This window comes from Schistocerca piceifrons, chromosome 8 (assembly GCF_021461385.2).
Source record: "Schistocerca piceifrons isolate TAMUIC-IGC-003096 chromosome 8, iqSchPice1.1, whole genome shotgun sequence".
NCBI classification, from domain to species: domain Eukaryota; kingdom Metazoa; phylum Arthropoda; class Insecta; order Orthoptera; family Acrididae; genus Schistocerca; species Schistocerca piceifrons.
In genome coordinates, this window is record NC_060145.1 from 52,143,375 (window position 1) to 52,163,051 (window position 19,677).

General features: G+C 44.4%; 1 protein-coding gene across 1 annotated transcript in view; it reads right to left on the reverse strand.

Annotated features, from left to right (window-relative positions):
* LOC124712070 (arginine and glutamate-rich protein 1-like) overlaps positions 1-18,115 on the reverse strand; it is a 187,749-nt gene extending 169,634 nt beyond the window's left edge. The window contains exon 1 of the mRNA XM_047242364.1: positions 18,086-18,115. Coding sequence (XP_047098320.1) covers positions 18,086-18,115 — 30 coding nt within the window. The remainder of the gene's footprint in view (positions 1-18,085) is intronic.
* Positions 18,116-19,677: the final 1,562 nt, after the last annotated feature.

Genomic DNA, 19,677 nt, shown 5'->3' on the forward strand with positions numbered 1-19,677 from the left:
TGACACTGTCCCAAAATCTTGAAGTCTGTGTCACAATCCATTGAATGACTAAGTTCCAGACAATGCCCTGCTATGGCTGATTTAGTTGCCTGTCTGAGTCTGGTAAGTCTCTGGTGTTCTTTACACCTGATGTCCACATTTCTGATGGTTTGGCCAATGTATGACATCCCACACTGGCATGGTATGTTGTAAATACCTGGCTTGCGTAGCCCCAGGTCATCTTTTATATTCCCCAGCATAGTCCCAATATTGGTAGGCGGGCAAAATAAGCCCTTAATGTCATATTTCTGGAGAATCCTGCTGATTTTGGCAGAGATAGGTCCGGCGTATGGCAGGTATGCCATCTTCTTTGACTCTTCCGGTTCTTCTTCTGGATCCTTTGGCTGATTGGCAGGTTGAAGTGCCTTCTGGATATCCCCAAAGGAGTACCCATTCCTGCTGAACACTGATCGTAAGTGTTCTATCTCTGTGGCCAAACTATCAGGATCTGACAGAGTTTGTGCTCTGTGCACCAGTGTTTTGAGCACTCCATTCTTCTGTGCCGTATGGTGGTAACTGCTGGCTTGTAGGTAAACGTCAGTGTGCGTAGGTTCGCGGTACACACTGTGTCGACATGTGCCATCTGCCTTTCTCTCCACTAGAACATCCAAGAACGGAAGTAGTCCATCGTTCTCCATTTCCATTGTGAAATGAATGTTCGGATGGCACACTGACTTATACCTACTAGCCAGCAGTTACCACCCGGCTCAGAAGAATGGAGTGCTCAAAACACTGGTCCACAGAGCACAAACTCTGTCAGATCCTGATAGTTTGGCCACAGAAATAGAACACGTACGATCAGTGTTAAGCAGGAATGGGTACTCGTCTAGAGATATCCAGAAGGCACTTCAGCCTGCCAATCAGCCATGGCAGTCATCGGACCAACTCCTTCTTTCAAGTCCTTCAGTGTCCTGAACTTCTGCAGAGCGATGTGTGCACAGTCATCATTCTTGTAATACAGCTCTACAAGTAGAGCGCGATCATGCATTGAGGCAGTTATGGCGAACGTCGCAGAGGTGAAAAGAGGAAAAGCCGTGTACCCGGCGTGTTTATACCAACTTCAATCGGTCGTGCGCATGGCAGGTGTTTTCATTTACGTATTCTGACACATGCAGCGCCATTTATTGACCAATTTTCACACTATTTTTTTTCTTCTGCCATGCGTTCCCCCCCCCCCCCCTTCTCCGATAATATTCCGTTGCAATTTGACGTCATTCTGACAAATGGTGTTATTTCTACTGAGCCGTGTGTGGCTCGTGTTCCCGTCATCATGTATTTTACACCCTGTTTTTAACGTACTTCCACCTCACTACCTTAATTTAAATTAATACTCTCACTGAGTTTTGATGCTTTGCCTGATCGTGACCGGCGCCAGCAGCGCTTATCGATACATCCCCTCTCGTAATATCTTTGCTCGGCTGCTATTACTTCTGTCGTTAAGAGTTTGGGGTCGTGAGTTCAGCGGCCAGTCGTTTAAAATGCGCTTGAAGTGCAGTCCGGGCCTGCCAGTCGGGGAGTTGCAATGCGGCACTAGTGCAGTCGGGTTGGAGCAGTGAGGGCTGCGTCGATATGGATCGCCCAACCATTGCCGCCGCGCATCACTTGAGCCGGGCCACGGTCTTGGTGGATCGTCGGTCGGTCGTCCTACCGGACGACGCCTTTTGGCTTACCGGTCGTTTATGAGTCGGCTGCGAGTGTGTGCATCGACTCCCGATTTGTCTTCGTGTGTGCTTAGTTACTGTTGGTATCGTTCAGGTCTTCGTCCAAGTGTTTGTCAGGTTGTGTGTGTAGTCGGCGTTATTTCCATTGACGACTAGTTTAGATGTTGTCGGTATTCTGGGAGGAGTCGGTCGGTTGCTGCGAACCAGGGAAGTTACAGGGTGTTTCAAAAATGACCGGTATATTTGAAACGGCAATAAAAACTAAACGAGCAGCGATAGAAATACACCGTTTGTTGCAATATGCTTGGGACAACAGTACATTTTCAGGCAGACAAACTTTCGAAATTACAGTAGTTACAATTTTCAACAACAGATGGCGCTGCGGTCTGGGAAACTCTATAGTACGATATTTTCCACATATCCACCATGTGTAGCAATAATATGGCGTAGTCTCTGAATGAAATTACCCGAATCCTCTGACAACGTGTCTGGCGGAATGGCTTCACATGCAGATGAGATGTACTGCTTCAGCTGTTCAATTGTTTCTGGATTCTGGCGGTACACCTGGTCTTTCAAGTGTCCCCACAGAAAGAAGTCACACGGGTTCATGTCTGGCGAATAGGGAGGCCAATCCACGCCGCCTCCTGTATGTTTCGGATAGCCCAAAGCAATCACACGATCATCGAAATATTCATTCAGGAAATTAGAAGCCCGCATCTCGTGGTCGTGCGGTAGCGTTCTCGCTTCCCACGCCCGGGTTCCCGGGTTCGATTCCCGGCGGGGTCAGGGATTTTCTCTGCCTCGTGATGGCTGGGTGTTGTGTGATGTCCTTAGGTTAGTTAGGTTTAAGTAGTTCTAAGTTCTAGGGGACTGATGACCATAGATGTTAGGTCCCATAGTGCTCAGAGCCATTTGATTTTTGAAACTAAAGACGTCGGCCGTGCGATGTGGCCGGGCACCATCTTGCATAAACCACGAGGTGTTCGCAGTGTCGTCTAAGGCAGTTTGTACCGCCACAAATTCACGAAGAATGTCCAGATAGCGTGATGCAGTAATCGTTTCGGATCTGAAAAATGGGCCAATGATTCCTTTGGAAGAAATGGCGGACCAGACCAGTACTTTTTGAGGATGCAGGGACGATGGGACTGCAACATGGGGCTTTTCGGTTCCCCATATGCGCCAGTTCTGTTTATTGACGAAGCCGTCCAGGTAAAAATAAGCTTCGTCAGTAAACCAAATGCTGCCCACATGCATATCGCCGTCATCAATCCTGTGCACTATATCGTTAGCGAATGTCTCTCGTGCAGCAATGGTAGCGGTGCTGAGGGGTTGCCGCGTTTGAGTTTTGTATGGATAGAGGTGTAAACTCTGGCGCATGAGACGATACGTGGACGTTGGCATCATTTGGACCGCAGCTGCAACACGGCGAACGGAAACCCGAGGCCGCTGTTGGATCACCTGCTGCACTAGCTGCGCGTTGCCCTCTGTGGTTGCCGTACGCTGTCGCCCTACCTTTCCAGCACGTTCATCCGTCACGTTCCCAGTCCGTTGAAATTTTTCAAACAGATCCTTTATTGTATCGCTTTTCGGTCCTTTGGTTACATTAAACCTCCGTTGAAAACTTCGTCTTGTTGCAACAACACTGTGTTCTAGGCGGTGGAATTCCAACACCAGAAAAATCCTCTGTTCTAAGGAATAAACCATGTTGTCTACAGCACACTTGCACGTTGTGAACAGCACACGCTTACAGCTGAATGACGACGTACAGAATGGCGCACCCACAGACTGCGTTGTCTTCTATATCTTTCACATCACTTGCAGCGCCATCTGTTGTTGAAAATGTAACTACTGTAATTTCGAAAGTTTGTCTGCCTGAAAATGTACTGTTGTCCCAAGCATATTGCAACAAACGGTGTATTTCTATCGCTGCTCGTTTAGATTTTATTGCCGTTTCAAATATACCGGTCATTTTTGAAACACCCTGTATCTTCGCGCGGTGCAGTCGGCTGGGGCCGCTGGCAGCCCCTGCGCAGTGACGGAGCGTGTGTGGAGCTGTCCGATAGCAATGAGCTTCGTGGTTCACCGACCCAGGACATCAAAGTTGAGTAGTGGTTTTAAGTACCCAAGCCACGTCCATTCATGTTGTGTGGTTCGTTTCGGTGGCTCGCTGTTGGGGAGGTTTTCCTGTGAGAAACACCGCGTGTTTGTAGTGGTGAAATCGAGCCGCTGTGTGGTGGAATTAACTATTGGTTCACTACAATTCAAGTGCATCCGCGGAATTTTCTGCCTTGTGGCCGTTAGTGTTCTGGTTGCCTGCCCTGGCCACTGACGTAAATTCAGGCAGTGTTCCTTTTTGGTGAAATTAACTATATTACCGTATTTCAAATTCAAGTGTACTAGCGGAATTTTCTGCCTTGTGGCCGTTAGTGTTCCGGTTACCTATCCTGGCAAATAACGTAATTTCAGGCAGCGTCCTTTCCTCACCTATTGTCGCTGTCCAACATGGTGTGTAGTTTTGATAGCTTAATACATATTTCATTGTTGATAATCACGTCCGAAACATTTTGTGTTTGAGTTATCATGTACCGATTGGTGGCAAGCAAGTCATTTTGTCGGTCGGTCCGTGGCTGTCCCTTGGTTGGGTTACCGAGGGATCAAGTGTAGTTGGTCTCACCACCTGTCTCACCTAAGTGAACAAGGGCAGACTGATCCCCTGGATGCTTCTGAGTGCCGTCGTCTTTACTGTGTTCCTCACGGGTGTTTAATTGTCTGTTTATAATCTATGATAGCCAATGCTTTAAAAGTAAAAAAAAATTGTGTAAATCAGTTTTGGAAATTTTACTGTGGGCCTTCAGGCGTTTGTATTGCGTCTTGTTTATGTCTGTCTATCCACTTTTGCCTTGAGGCTTTCTGCCTAGCTGACCATGTACATATTTTAATTATTTTATTTGCTATTTTAAGTGCATTTTTATCCTGTTGATTTTTAAGATTTCTTGTTTGGAGGCCTTCAGCCGTGAAAGAATTGCATTTTGAAATTCGTTGTTGTAAAGATTCGGCTATGTGCCGCTTTGTTTGTAAATGTGTTATTAAATTACAATAAATTACAAATTTAAGGTGAAATTGACCCCAACCTTGTTTGGCCCTTTCCACATTCCTAATCACCTGTTCTGCCCAGTGGGTTTAGCGGGCGTCTCATCTACAGCGTTTTGAAAGTTTAACTTTAGTTATAATCACCTTACAAAATGTGGAACACGGTTCTTAATAAGGTGTGTGGTCACCACTGCAACGAGCTTCCAGTCTGTCCACATGGTTCGTAAGGGGTTCTTTTGTCCAGTATCCCATTCCTACACCAGTGCAGTTGACGAGTACTGGATAGTCGTTAGCGTACGTGCTGCTATGCATCTCCGCAACGCATTCCACGCGTGCTCCATCAGATTTCAGTCAGGAGAACGGGCATGCTGGTCCATTCCCCGAATATCCTCTCTTTTCTAAAGCTCCTCCACCTAAATGTTTGACGCGGTGAGGCACTGTCATCCATAACAATGAAGTCAGGGCCGAATGCACCCCTGAGAAGACGCACATGGGGTGGGAGTTCAGTGTCATAGTAACGTTTACTGGTTAGTGTGCCGTTTTCAAAGATTTGGAGGTCAATACACCCATGCACAGTAACACATAGACCATCAAAACGATCTTGATCGTCAGTGCTCCTGGTTGCATTACGTGTTCCCATTACTTATGTTATAAGGGTACGTAATCCATCCAGGAACACAACCGAACATGATCGTTTTGGAGGTCCAGACATTAAGTTGTTGGGAGGTATTATTTTTTAACGTGGTAGACTGAACGGTCAGTATCATTATGTCACTGTACTCCTTGTCAAAGAGCGTCTTTCCAGAGGCGGGTTCGGTCCTGACTTAATTTTTATGGATAACAATGCGCAACCGTACCGCATTGTGCAAAAGGAGGAGCTCTTTGAACAAGAGGATATTCGGCGAGTGGACTGGCCCACCCATTCGTCCGGCTTAAATCACATCGAGCACGCATGGGATCCTTTTGGGGTAACTTACTGCAGCACGTCCATATATACCAAAGACCATCATGCAGTTGCCAATTGCTTTGGTACAGGAACACAATTCCCTACCACAAGAACTGCATATCAAACCACATTCATGTTCATAAATTAAGGATAACTGTAGAATGTGGTACCATATAACGTGGCACTATACAAAACTGGCGCTAATAGCGTTGGCACATAAGGAACACACACGACACAGGTCTGTAAGTCCACGGTATTGGTGATAAGTTGAGAAAACCGTCCCGAAACACATGTGCTACAAAACACCACTGTCTTCTGCGTCTGTACCCCGACATCAATATGGGATATGATAACCATGCACACGTACACAGGCCGCACAATGAGTTGGCATACTTTGGATCAGGTGGTCGAGCAGCTGCTGAGGTATAGCCTCCCATTCTTGCACCAGCGCCTGTCGGAGCTCCTGAAGTGTCCTAGGGGTTTGAAGACGTACACCGATATGTCGACCGAGGGCATCGCAGATGTGCTCTATGGGGTTTAGGTCTGGAGAACAGGCAGGCCACTCCATTCACCTGATATCTTCTGTTTCAAGGTACTCCTCCACGATGGCAGCTAGGTTGGGCCGTGCGTTATCATCCATCAGGAGGAAGGTGGGACCCACTGTACTCCTGAAAAAGAGGACAGACTGGTGCAAAATTACGTCCCGGTACACCTGACCTGTTACAGTTCCTCTGTCAAACACATGCAGGTGCGTACGTTCACCATTCATAATCCCACCCCACACCATCACACTGTGGGGCGGCGGGTGGAATAACTGGTTAAATGTTTTGTATTATTTATGCTGTTTGCCATTCTCAACACTGGCTCTCTAACTATAATATTGGCAACCAGAAAGTGATTAGCAAAACGTGAAGCCTGTAATTAGAATTCCTAGTGCCCACTTCATCTGAGAAATATACTAATAGCTACAGCTTATAGCTCTGAGGAATTAGGAGATTGTCTGGGATTCATAATTAAAAACCATTTTCTCTAAAATGTTTACTATATTCTGAAAGTCACAGACCAAAAATAATCCACACAATCCAACTACCAGAGCAGTTTGGAGTCTCATGCGCTGATGCAACTGTAACCGTTCAAATTAAATGTTTAATTGAATGCTCGCCATAATTTGATGATAATGTTCATCAAACGCCACGCTAATAATGTAGAATGTCTGTCCTGCGGCGGCACGTGAAAATACGACATACGCAAACTAAAGATAGATCATTAATGTCATCCCAAAATTAACACCTCACTCGAAAACGATTTCATGGTTACTGCGGTGTAACGACGTATTTTAGGTTTTCGTTTGATATATGACCATGTGCAGACTTCGTCACCTACGTCAGTTACAACCCACTTCAAAAATGATTCATATTCTTTTTAAATTGTCATAGAATGGTTCTTGAACGAAACTGTAAAACATCAGTTGAGTCGTGTGCAGAGAATTACATCACTTGGGCCAATTGGTTTTCGTAACTTTTTCGAATTTAAAGTTCGTTTGTTTCTCCTCAGAAAATTATATCGACACACGTTATCTTGATCTAATCGATATCAGAATCACACATTAAATAAACTTTTTAGATTCAAAGTTTCGGCCAACGCTGTCTGAATCAATAATCTTGTCAAATATATTATTAATCCGTTCACATAACTCTTCATAAATAAATCTTCAAGACACGTGTTTCAACTTTAGTAGCATACACTATTTTATTAGCTTACTACACATACAGATGTGAACTTGAGCGTTGACAGACAGTGACTAACATTTCAATAAGACTAAGATCTATTTGATGTCATTGTTGTACAAAAAGAGTATAAAAATTCATTTTTAATTTTTTAGAAACACGACGCAACAACTCGGTTCCAGGATCTTCTGTTGCTCCTTGGCTGTCGACCCGCGACGTATAGCGGCCAGCAATTTCCTCTCTGGTCGCGGCAACGAAGATGCTGTCCCCGTTCGTTGCGCCGACCTCTCCGTACATGAAACACATAAAAAAATACAAACTTTTAGATAATTCACATTTATTACAAATAATAAGAAAACACATAAACAAAAACTAAATTAAACTTATAGTCACCTGCAAACTGGGCTGACTTTGGTGGATGGGTGACGCTTAATTTCGTCCCACTACATTACGCGTATCCCGAGTAACTTATTACTGCATCTGAGGCTGTTTTTTATATCAACGATACCGACGCGACGCGACTCCCAGCACAGGTGGTGCGCTAATCAGTGTCTGGCGACAACTGGGGCCTTCTTCTCTCGCGCAGCGTTCTTACATATAAAGCCGCGGTGCGGACGGCTAAGGGAACGCCAGATCAAATCTGGTCTCCCAAGTAGCTGCTGGGCTAGTAATGCACCACTTTAAGTTATCGAATAAATCATTGCTTCCTTTGCTGATGGCTGATGAAGCTCTCAATTTAAATGTGCAATCAGCACACAGGTAAGTAATCATAATAAAAGTCAAATATTTTGGGCGAGAGAATTAATTTAATTACACTACACGCAGTAGATGAGCTCTGAACTTGCCCTTTGGAGATACACTATCGCTATAGTTTTTTAGTTGTTCACTTGAAACTTCTCACATCTTTGTGATTATAGCGGATTTCCCTTCTACTTAACTTTAAACATCCTAGCTTTATTTACTTGCCTACTTAATCCATCTTGCTTCCTTAATTTTTAAGATAAAAACCAGAAAATCATGAATTTCAAGTAAAATCACTGTTCAGACTATACCTGGACTCGTCCATGTACATAACCTGCGACTACTGTTCCAAAGACCATGTACTCTATTCTTGACACCAGTCTCTACGGGCTCTCCTGTGACCAGGGGTAAGTGGAATGCACCTTGCAGGTCTCCGGGCGAATAAACCGTGTCTGTTCAGTCGTCTGTAGACTGTGTGTCTGCAAACAACTGTTCCAGTGGCTGTGGTAAGGTCCCGAGCAAGGCTACCTGCAGTACTCCGTGGCCGTCTGCGGGCACTGATGGTGAGATATAGATCTTCTTGTGGTGTTGTACACTGTGGACGTCCCATACTGTAGCACCTGGACACGTTTCCTGTCTGCCGGAATTGTTGCCATAACCTTGAGATCACACTTTCTGCCACACGGAGGACCCGTGCTACTACCTGCTGTGTTTGAACAGACTCCAGTCGCCCTAATATTCTACCCCTCATAATGTCATCAATATGTGTTTCTTTGAGCCATTTTCAACACACAGCCACCATTAGCACGTCTGAGAACGTCTGCACACTTACTCGCTGCACTGTACTCTGACATGCACCAACACACATCTGCGTATGTGGACTGCCGCCAGCACCACCGTGCGACGACCGCAGGTCAAATGCACCTCATGGTCATACCCCGAGATGATTTAAATCAGCAAACCGCCCACCAGAGCGTTGTTTCTCCATGTGTCATCATAATCCTTAATTTATGAGCATGAGTGTAGTTTCCAGCATGAAAACACATTCCACAGCATGCCTTGTGAGCAGTGGCGGTCACATACACTATTAAGCGGCATGTCCTGCCTTTTGTAATGTCGAGGGAAACATTAAAAATCGCGGTGAGTGCAGTGAATTTTCTGTGTGTACAAATGTCGTTTCTCTTCGTATCGTCGCGTATTTCATTCAATTACCTTCCGAATTATACTGTATCGTCGAGCTGTGTTACTTGGCAGTAACATATTATGCGAAAACTGCTTTCCTGCTTATGTTTCTCACACGAATGTATAACAATATAACAAAAGAGTACTTCACGACGCTTATTTACGACTTCGAGTTTGTTAGTAGGTCACAAAGCTACATTCTGGTGACAGGAATGTGCAGACAGCTCTTCAAACAACCATTGAGCCAAAAAAAAAGGAAAAAAAAAAGAATACCTCAAATCCATACCGAGTCAAATCCCCCCTGAGTCTGAAATACACAAAGAAATTCCGTTTCCAGTTTAGTAACTAGATTTAACGCCAATTCTAACGTCGTACGAGTCCAGCGTTGCAGCTCACTCTTTATTGGCTACCGTAACGTGCTTTTACAATGGGTATAAAACGATGCGATTCGTGCAACGTACGGCATTGATTTGCTACTCGGAGCTAAAAGAGCTGTCAGGCATGCGTTTGCCGCTGCGGAAAATATGAGTCCGTCCCGCAAAGCCATTAGCAGCAGAGGGAAACCTGAAAGGGAGACGTTTACCTTGGAAAAAATGTGAGCCAGCTACGGAAATTGCCAATTCCCCAATGTTAGCGGCGGGCACGTGAAAAGAACCGCAGGCCATTCCCTTCCTGTGGCAACCCTCGGTTTACAGCTCGAAAAATTCCCCTTCCTGGTTGGGAACCTGCCGAATTGAGGCAGCGCCACGAAATCACCGCGAAATGATAGAGAATATTCTCTAATGTTGTTGAGATGGTAGAAATTTAACTGTACTCTTGTAGCAGGTGGGTAGTCTATTAAACATTAAGCTTAGCTGTGACGCGTCTGAACAGTTGTAATTGTGGAAACGGTAGAATTGTTTGGTGGAAAACAGGAAAGACGCCTGTCCGAAACTGAGTGTCATGTGACTAATTTAAGGCCACTGTGAACCAGACAGAGGAGAGGCGAAATATCGTTTGAAATATTTTTTCAGTTTCTGGTCTCTGCTTATCGCCAGCACTAGATTCTCAAGCTGTGGAGAACAGGTCGTACATCATTCCCGTATGTAGACTTCTGGCTGGAAAACTTGTTTATGATCATTTCCATCGCTTCTTTCGATGGCACGCAATTAAAATCTGTTTTGTCGTCGAGTAATAATACACAATTTATATATCTCAAGAATGAACAAGTCTGTTCTAATTCTAAGCCATGAAATGTCAAGCTACTAAAGAGTAGGTGAAAGAAATTTAACAAAATACATTTCCGAAATTCTCTGCTGTCAGTTTCAATTAAAAACTAATGTCTACGTATACTTCTCCGGCCAAAAATACGGAAAATACTGCATGCACTGCCTGACCTGCTCGCTCTCCAGATTTGAATCCCATAGAGCATGTCTGGCGTGCATTAAGGAGTCAGATTGCATCACGTCAGCATCCACCAACCACTCTCTAAGACTTGTGAGCGGCTCTGCACGAAAAATAGTTGTTATTGCCTCAACACGAGACGTTACATCACTCACAGCATGCTTCGTAGTTATCAAGCATGTACTGCTGCCAGAGATGGGAACACCCCATGGTGAGCACATTCGCAATCTTGCTAGATTTCCGTCTGTTGCTTTAATTTTGGACACCAGTGTACATGTTTTGAAGTTAAATATCTGATTCTCAAGCTCTGAGACGTGCCTGCTTGGCGCCCCCTAATTAACGGCATACAGCTGTTTATCAGCCTCTTTGTGACTGTACAGCACCACCCTACGTCAGTGGCCCTCAAGTAAAAGACTTTCTACTGGTCACGTGACGTCTGAAGGCTGCCACAAGCGTAATCTTGACACCCTCGACCTGTGCTGCGCTAGTTGTATGAAATGACAGACAAGCTGTGTGTTCCAGTCCTGCTGTGGTCCCAGGTCTTCAGTTGTAAAACTTTACACCAATCGTGAGATACAATATCAAGAATCACCTGTTCAAGTGTTCCCTGCAGAGAAGTCACTAGTGAACCAAACACGAACACCCGTGAATGTCCATCTTAACGGCTGTTCAGTACATAATGTTGAATAAAAACACATTTCAGCCGTCTAAATTTCCATTTGTTATTTTATTGAGCAACCAGTTTCGGCGATATGTTACGCCATCTTCCGGTCTCCTGTTCGACCTGAAGGAAGATCCCACCTCTGGGCCAGTCAAAATTGGGGCCAGCATTCAAGGACTGGTATTCATAGGTTCTTGACAAAGCGATCCTTTCGATCACCACTTGTAGGCCTGAAGATGGCGTAAAGTAAGACCGAAACCGATTGCTCAGTAAAATAACGATTGTAAATTTAGACGGCTGAAAGGTGTTTTGATTCGACATCCTAACATGAACGTGGTCATTCTCAAATTCTTAGGGTACATACTCCTCCACTCCGCTACCAAGCAAATGGTAGCAGCGGACTGATGTTACCCGCCGCACTCATGTCCTCACCGAAATCACTCCGGAATTACACACCTTTCTATATAGCTATATCTATTTTTACTACCACACTCTGCAAGCTGCCTTACTCCTGCTACGTTCACAAACGGTACCCGGTAACAACGACTCTTGATAAGCTTCCATATGAACTCTAATATTTCTGAATTTCTCTTCGTTATCATTCTGAAACGTGCACTTCCGGAATTTCGACAGTGAAACTCCTCGTGTGGCGCAACACATCTGCGATTTCTCGGGGTTACTAAATTCTAGCTCTCGTACGGATCTCGCTGCACTTCGTTTAGTCCTGTCCATCTCTTCTATTAATACAACGGGGCAAGAGTGCCAGAGTGATGTACAATACTTACGATCGGTCAAACATGTGTTCTGTAAGCCATTTCTTTCCTGGATTAATCACACTGCCTTAAGAATTTCGTCGCCGCGGTGGTCTCGCGGTTCTAGGCGCGCAGTCCGGAACCGTGCGACTGCTACGGTCGCAGGTTCGAATCCTGCCTCGGGCATGGATGTGTGTGATGTCCTTAGGTTAGTTAGGTTTAAGTAGTTCTAAGTTCTAGGGGACTGATGACCACAGCAGTTGAGTCCCATAGTGCTCAGAGCCGTTAAGAATTTCCCAAAGAATCTCAGTATAGTAAGTACTTCGCCTACTAATTCTAGCAGCATGTCCATACTCAGACTGTAGACGTACCATGATTATGAGCTGGATGTTAATGCATGAAATGGTGTGGATTCTCTGTGTTCACCTTAATGTTTGTAAGTGTCTCCACGTGTAGACTGGTGGACCGATTTTCATGCTAAATGAGTGGCAACAAGTTACATAAATGTGATCTGAATTTTGCTTGATGATAACTAAAATGTCGAAATTCTACAGCGCTTAATGGACAACATTTTCATTTGAAAAATATGTCGAGGCAGTGGTACCACGAGGAACCATAATTCTACGTGGACATGAACAATTTCTTACAAAAATACCTGTTTGTAGACAACTGTTTACTGACGTGTTTTCACGGTTTTCACTAGTTCTATCTCCTGTAAAAGGGATAATTTTTAACACACCCTATGCGTGTAATCGGCCATTCGAAATGCGACGAATGAAACAGGTACATAGTCACTATACGGGGTGTTATAGATCACATCATGAAGAACAACTTTTATAAGAGACAAAATGCTTAAGAGCTACGCCAGGTATTGTGTCATTGTTTACGTTGGCCCTGTGGCAACGAGAGATCACCTAACCTGCCGGGTACACTAACTTGCAATCTGCTTACTATCTATCCCAGTGAATCGATAGAATGATTTTCATCACGAAAACCTGAAGCATCTGCGTCTCCAAGCGGAGAAAGATATTTTAGGAGTTCGGCGCACCACTTTTCTCGTGGAGTAGACTGGTTAATGGGAAACACACACTGCATTATGAAGCGGGAAAGTGATAAGCTTAAACGCCTCTCGGGTGCTAAATGACTGAAGATGAATAACGCCGCCAGGAAGCATCGGTGAACATTTGGTCTCTGAAAAGGGTTATTCCCCATGACGTGATCTATCACCCCTAGTAGTTTGTCGCCAAGACTTTAAAACACCCTGTATGTAAGTGAAAAGAGCAAATTATCGAAGAAGACCTGTTTTCGTACACAAGAAGTTTATATTGGTTCTAATATGGCTACTCAGAACTCATCCTATTTAAAAATTGTGTAATGTGCACTACACGATGCTTATCAGACGTTTTGTTGTATTTAAAATATAGTAAAAAAGTTTTCTGGTGAATTTATAATAAATAATTGGCAAAAATACATTTTAGTTTATAGCACTGCAATTGTACTTTCGGAATTGCTTGTGAATCAAACTGTTGCATGACTACAGCGCTATATACATTTTGTAGCATTTGAAACTGCAAATTGTTTTAGCTGTAAGGAATAACTTGGGTTGTGAGTAGTCATATCTTCATTCTATATTGACTCCCGACCTCGAACCGGATGTTCTATTTCACATTATTACATGTCTTTGGTAATCTATAACGCTGAACTGCATATTTACCTGAAGCAAAACTGACCTTTTCCAGTCTAGAGCGGGGCACAATAGTATTTTGAATCGGGTAGAGACTCAATGGTGCTTTTATTTGACATAGTTGCAAGTGAAAACTGATCTCTATCATTCAGGAAATAAGTTCTTAGTTTCATTTGCCTCTCACCCTATAGCCCACCACCCCAGCGACGCTCCCAGCTGTCGCTAATCGTGATTGGCTGTTTCGAAAAAGCTCGGCACAAAAGCTCTGCGGGCGGCCTGACACGTCTCGATTGCTCAGCCACTCCCCCCCCCCCCCCCCCCTTCCCACCCCCTGCGCCCTCTTCTCTTCCCTTGCCCGCCCCTTCCACCTTCCTTGTTCCTCCACACAGACGGGGAAACCTCTTCCAGCCAGCCTTTAGTCAGTTTTGTGCCAGCAGTAAGACATTAAGGCGGGCCTCAATTCTCCCTTTCGACAATAGAAGGCGGCGAGACGGCAGACGGCACCGCCACCTGCGAGCGCCGCCATTGTGCTGCGAGCGCTCCTGGCGCCGGTGTGAGCAACTAACAGTCAGAGATCATTCCATTAACGAGTCGGCAAACAATGGCGGCTCCTGCTAACGACGCGCCATTTAATTCAGTTTGCTAACAACCGACAGTGTCGTCGACTTCCGCCGAAATGAGAGCTGATTTTGTTCATTGTCGTACCAGCTCATGCCAGCTTCCTCGCCTGTACAAGTTCGTTTCTCTCGTCTCCCAATTCTCACTCAGTCCTTTCACTCGCAACTTCTCTCTCTCTCTCTGTGTCTATATCTTTCCCCTACAGTGACTTTTTTTCATTCACAAGTTCTCTCTCTACAACCCCCCCCCCCCCCCCGCTTGCTCTCATTTTTTTCCTCTCCTCTCGGCATTTCCCAATTTTCCATGTTCTAGTTTTTTTTTTCCTTTTTGAATGATTTAAAACATAAAACATAATACTGCCTGGTCGTTGGCAGTCCTGGCGCTGGCAAATTCGCTACCAAGGGTGTACAAAGGACGATGTACATAGCGAGTGATAGTAGGAGAAGGAAAAAAATAATCTACAAAGGAAAGCCGACAGTTTGCGAAGATATGACAAGCCGTATAAAGAAGCCTCTGCTGTGATAACTGCAGATGAAATTCGATGTGCGATACCGTCCATCCAGAATTGCTTTATAGCATGAATCAATGTCCAGGGTCAACATTTGTAGCACTTTGTGTGACTCATAATAACGAAGTGACGAATATCATTGCTACTCTAACAATTTGGTGACATTTATTACAAGCGAAAAGTATTATATAGAGGCGCAGGTCAAATTTATGGAACTCAGAAAATGCACAGTATCACTGGCGTAACTCCGCTAGCGACTTGAACGGAATTATACTGTTCTGTCAAGAACAAATTGCGATATGGATGGACATGAACAGCTGGCAAAACGCAGGCCACATTAAAGGGATACAAGCAAAGCAGAAATAGTCGCCAGAGGTTGCGACACATGAAATGCATTCGCAGTTGCGAATATAGACAACCATGACCTGTAATAATAATAATGAGCGTATGGCATTGGTGGCCAGGAGACCCCTCGCGGGGCGGTTCGACCGCCGCTCCACAAGTTCTTTAACGCCGCTGCGGCGACTTGCGAGTGAATGAGGATGAAATGATGATGAAAGACACACAACACCCAGTCATCGCGAGGCAGAAAAAATCCCTGACCCCGCCGGTTCAAATGGCTCTGAGCACTATGGGACTTAACATCTATGGTCATCAGTCCCCTAGAACATAGAACTACTTAAACGTAACTAACCTAAGGACATCACACAACACCCAGTCATCACGAGGCAGAGAAAATCCCTGACCCCGCCGAGAATCAAACCCAGGACCCCGTGCGCGGGAAGCGAGAACCCTACCACAAGACCACGAGCCGCGGACACTATGACCTCTATAATGGAATGACAAGGTTGAAAATTTGTGCCAGCACAGGACTCGAACCCGAATTTCCCACTAATCGCGAGCGGCTGCCTTATCATTTGGCTATCCGAACACGACTCACAGCCAAACCCCAACTTCCGCATGTAGTCAACCATGTGTCTCAAACCTATATTTCTACATCCATTATGAATGTTCCTTTACAGGACAAACATTTTAGTTCAAAGTCGCTTGCCCGATGTCAGCCTGTTTAGGAATATACTTAATGGATGTACGAGTACAGATTGTAGACACATCGTGGACGACGTATTGAAGTTCAGGTCTGGCCGTGAGTCTTCCTCGGATAGCTAAATTATGAGGCTACCGCTCGCTATAAGCGGGAAATCCGTGTTCGAGTCTAGGGCCGTCATTCCATTATACAGCTGATGATTCTCTATATTTGCAACTGCGAATACATGTCAAGTGTTTCATAACGGCTGTAGTCACCGTAGTGCCCGTTCCTTCGGACACGTAGGCATGAAGGGATATCACATCGTAATTCGGAATAACACAGGCGCACTAATATTGTAGAGATCGCGATGGTGCAGGTATAGGCAGCGAGTTGTTGGTGATTGCCTATGTGCTCGAGGCATTTCTTTGCAATTCATAGAGGGTACAGCGCCACTCTGGTGAGCGGATAGCTGATGCTTTATCGTAATCACCGTATCCACTGGTAACAGTAACGCCGCCCGCCCCCCCCCCCCCCTTTCGCTACTTTGGCACACTGAGGGAGGAGGGAAGTAGCAGCTCAATTTGTGAATGCACTTACGTGGAAAAGGTACACTGGACGATAGATCCAGCTGCATCCCCAACTGATTGCCAAAATTTTGAAACTTTGGAGAGGCGGCGGTCGTCGATTTCCAAGTGTCATGTCGCAGCTGGTGAATCAGTTGGGGCTGCATGGACAGATTGGAGGCGGCGGACCAGATCTGACACCCAGACCCATACATTTTTTTCTTCGGCGGGGTTGCACGAACTGTGAGCTCACATCAGAGCAGCAATAGCGCACATTAATGAGGACATCATAGGCCGGACACAGAACTGGAATATCGCTTAGATAACCTGTGTGCTACAAATGACGCACGCATTTAAACTGTCCCGTCTCCTCTTCTTTCGGGACAGTCACATTTTTTCTAGCTCTGTCCCGAAATTTTCAAGAGTAATTCGGGAGACCTATTTGTCCCAGATTTAAGAATCATGAAACGCTTTACCACAAATTGTACGTTCATTTCACCTATTTAACAATCATGAAACGGTTTACCACGAATTGTACGTTCATTTCACCTGTATCGGTATGCTGTTACTGAAAGGGTATTTTCCCAAATGAGTAACGTATGGAGCAGTCTCAAAATACAGTTTGTTGAAATGGTTCAAATGGCTCTAAGCAATATGATACTTAACGTCTGAGGTCATAAGTCCCCTAGACTTAGAACTACTTAAACCTAAGTAACGGTTCCGGACTGAAGCTCCTAGAAGCGCTCGGCCACAGCGGCCGGTTTACTGTTTGTTGCAGACACTACAAAAGCAATGTTAGTGCCTAGAGTGAGTCATTATGAAACTTAAGTTGAATGTTTTAATAAGGTGGTCGAAGAATACAGGCATGCTGAAAAAAATCTATAGCACTGAAAAATACTGTATGCCTTGTGGCACTCCATCTTAAAGGTCCTAGTAAATTATAAGTTGATTTACTTTTGTAACAAATTAAAGTTATAGTCAGCATTTATTACGCTCAATTCCGAATTTTGTAATGTGCCCCGAATCTGGCTCTAGATAGTATGGTCACCTTAATACACTGAACTCTGTTAAGCGGTTACTAGAATCTTACTAGTATATGAATATTATGCCGCCAATGGCGCTTTTCTACCTATCCCCATTTCTGAAATATATATGATCAAAGTTGTAGAGAGAATTTAGGAGCACCTTGTGTTTTTCATACTACTTTATTGAGACGGTGAGAGACACCGGCAATGGGCGATTACGTATGCCGCGACGCCGCCCGCAAGACAACTGAATGTCGACAGTGTCATTTGTTTTCTACTCAATGAGCTGTATAAAAATGATTTCATTTACGTTCACTTTACTTATTGGGAATTAGTACTGCTTCTGGGTACGAACAGCTCTGTAATACGCTTTCACAGATTCTTGTTACTCTCATGTGTAATTTATATCTACTGATCGGTAGGAGGTGCGCCCCTGCTGGCATTGTTAGCACAGAAACGCAAGCGAGGAAACACTCACCTTCTCATGTCCCCACTCGCCGCTGGACATCGTGGCCATCGGCCAACTTACAGACTGTCTGTGTCTGGGAAAATAATCCGATTTGACGCACATGTCTGAGGGTTTTCGAAGTTTTTGTGGAGTCGGCAATTTAAGTGATGGCAGTACTACACCAGTGATACGCAAGGATAATTAGTTACTTGTTAATGGCACCTGGAACAATTTAATTTACAACAGTATATGAATCAGTTTTAAATTATCAAAAGAAAAATTACTCCACCCAGTTCACCGTTAAATGAACTTGTATATTGTATACTGTTTGTGTTAACTTTGGAATACCCCTGAGGTACGTCTTCACTTAGGACGACCCTCTGTCACTATAATGTAGCACAGCATTAGTTCAGCGAATTAAAGTATTACAGGCTGGTTTCAGTCAGAAGGACCAATGGATAGCTGTGCCAGCTAAAACACTGAAGACTGGTTTATGTTCACAGAATGAGTACATGGTTCAACCGATAAACTACAGATTGTTTTCACTGAAAAATAAAGAATGAACTATATGAACTATTCTGTTAATATCCAAAGCAACAACGGTGTCGAATCTTTTCATGCGATTACTCTCACTGACTGCTATTACACGAAAGAAATAAATGAATAACAATCCAATCTACAGGTAAAACTACAACCAACTGACACTACTGTCTTTATTCGGTTTTTCACACAGACTAATTTCATTACAAGGTATGAATGAGTAGTCAGGGTAACAGTCAGGAGTGCCCCAGGTAAGTGTTATAGGACCGCTTTTGTTCTCTGTATACATAAATGATTTGGCTGACAGGGTGGGCAGCAATCTGCAGTTGTTTGACTGTCGGAAGACAAGACGACTAGCAGCTAGCCCGAAATGTGAAGCAATGTAAGTCAATGAGAATGAGTAGAAAGATCAAACCTGTAATGTTCAGATACAGTATTAATAGTATTCTGCTTTTACACAAGTCGTTTAGATATCTAGGCGTAACGTTCCAAAGCGATATGAGGTGCATCACGGTATAGCTATATATGGGGATACTTATCACGGGATGATTATATATTTTTATATTTATAATTATATTTTATGATTTTGGATGTGGTGTCTAAATATTGTGGGCTATCATGAGACTTTTAACTAACTTACCGCGATAGCACACACGTACGGACATCGGCTGCCCCGAAGTACGTACCATATAATATTGTTTAAACACAACGCTCTACTCACCGCCTTCCAAACGCTACTATTTCGAAGAGGAAATATATTCTTCCAGCACTACAGTGGCGGCCTACCTCTAGACGAAAACAAAAACAGGAGAGGGAGTCCAATCAAAGCATTGTCTCTGTTCTTCACGGCCTATGTTACACAGAGATTATACAAACAGCGGTTCGTTGTTAGTTACATCGATATTTGATAATATTCTTCTCGGGTGGACAGCCACCAGCGGACATAGGCAACGCAACGGTTCTTCTGTCACGGGATCACTATCTAGGAAAGATGGATCACTTGAGGACTCAGCACATCGAAGATTGCAGGACGACTCAACTGAACGGATAAAACGGAAGACGCTTTCACTTCTGAAGAAGAG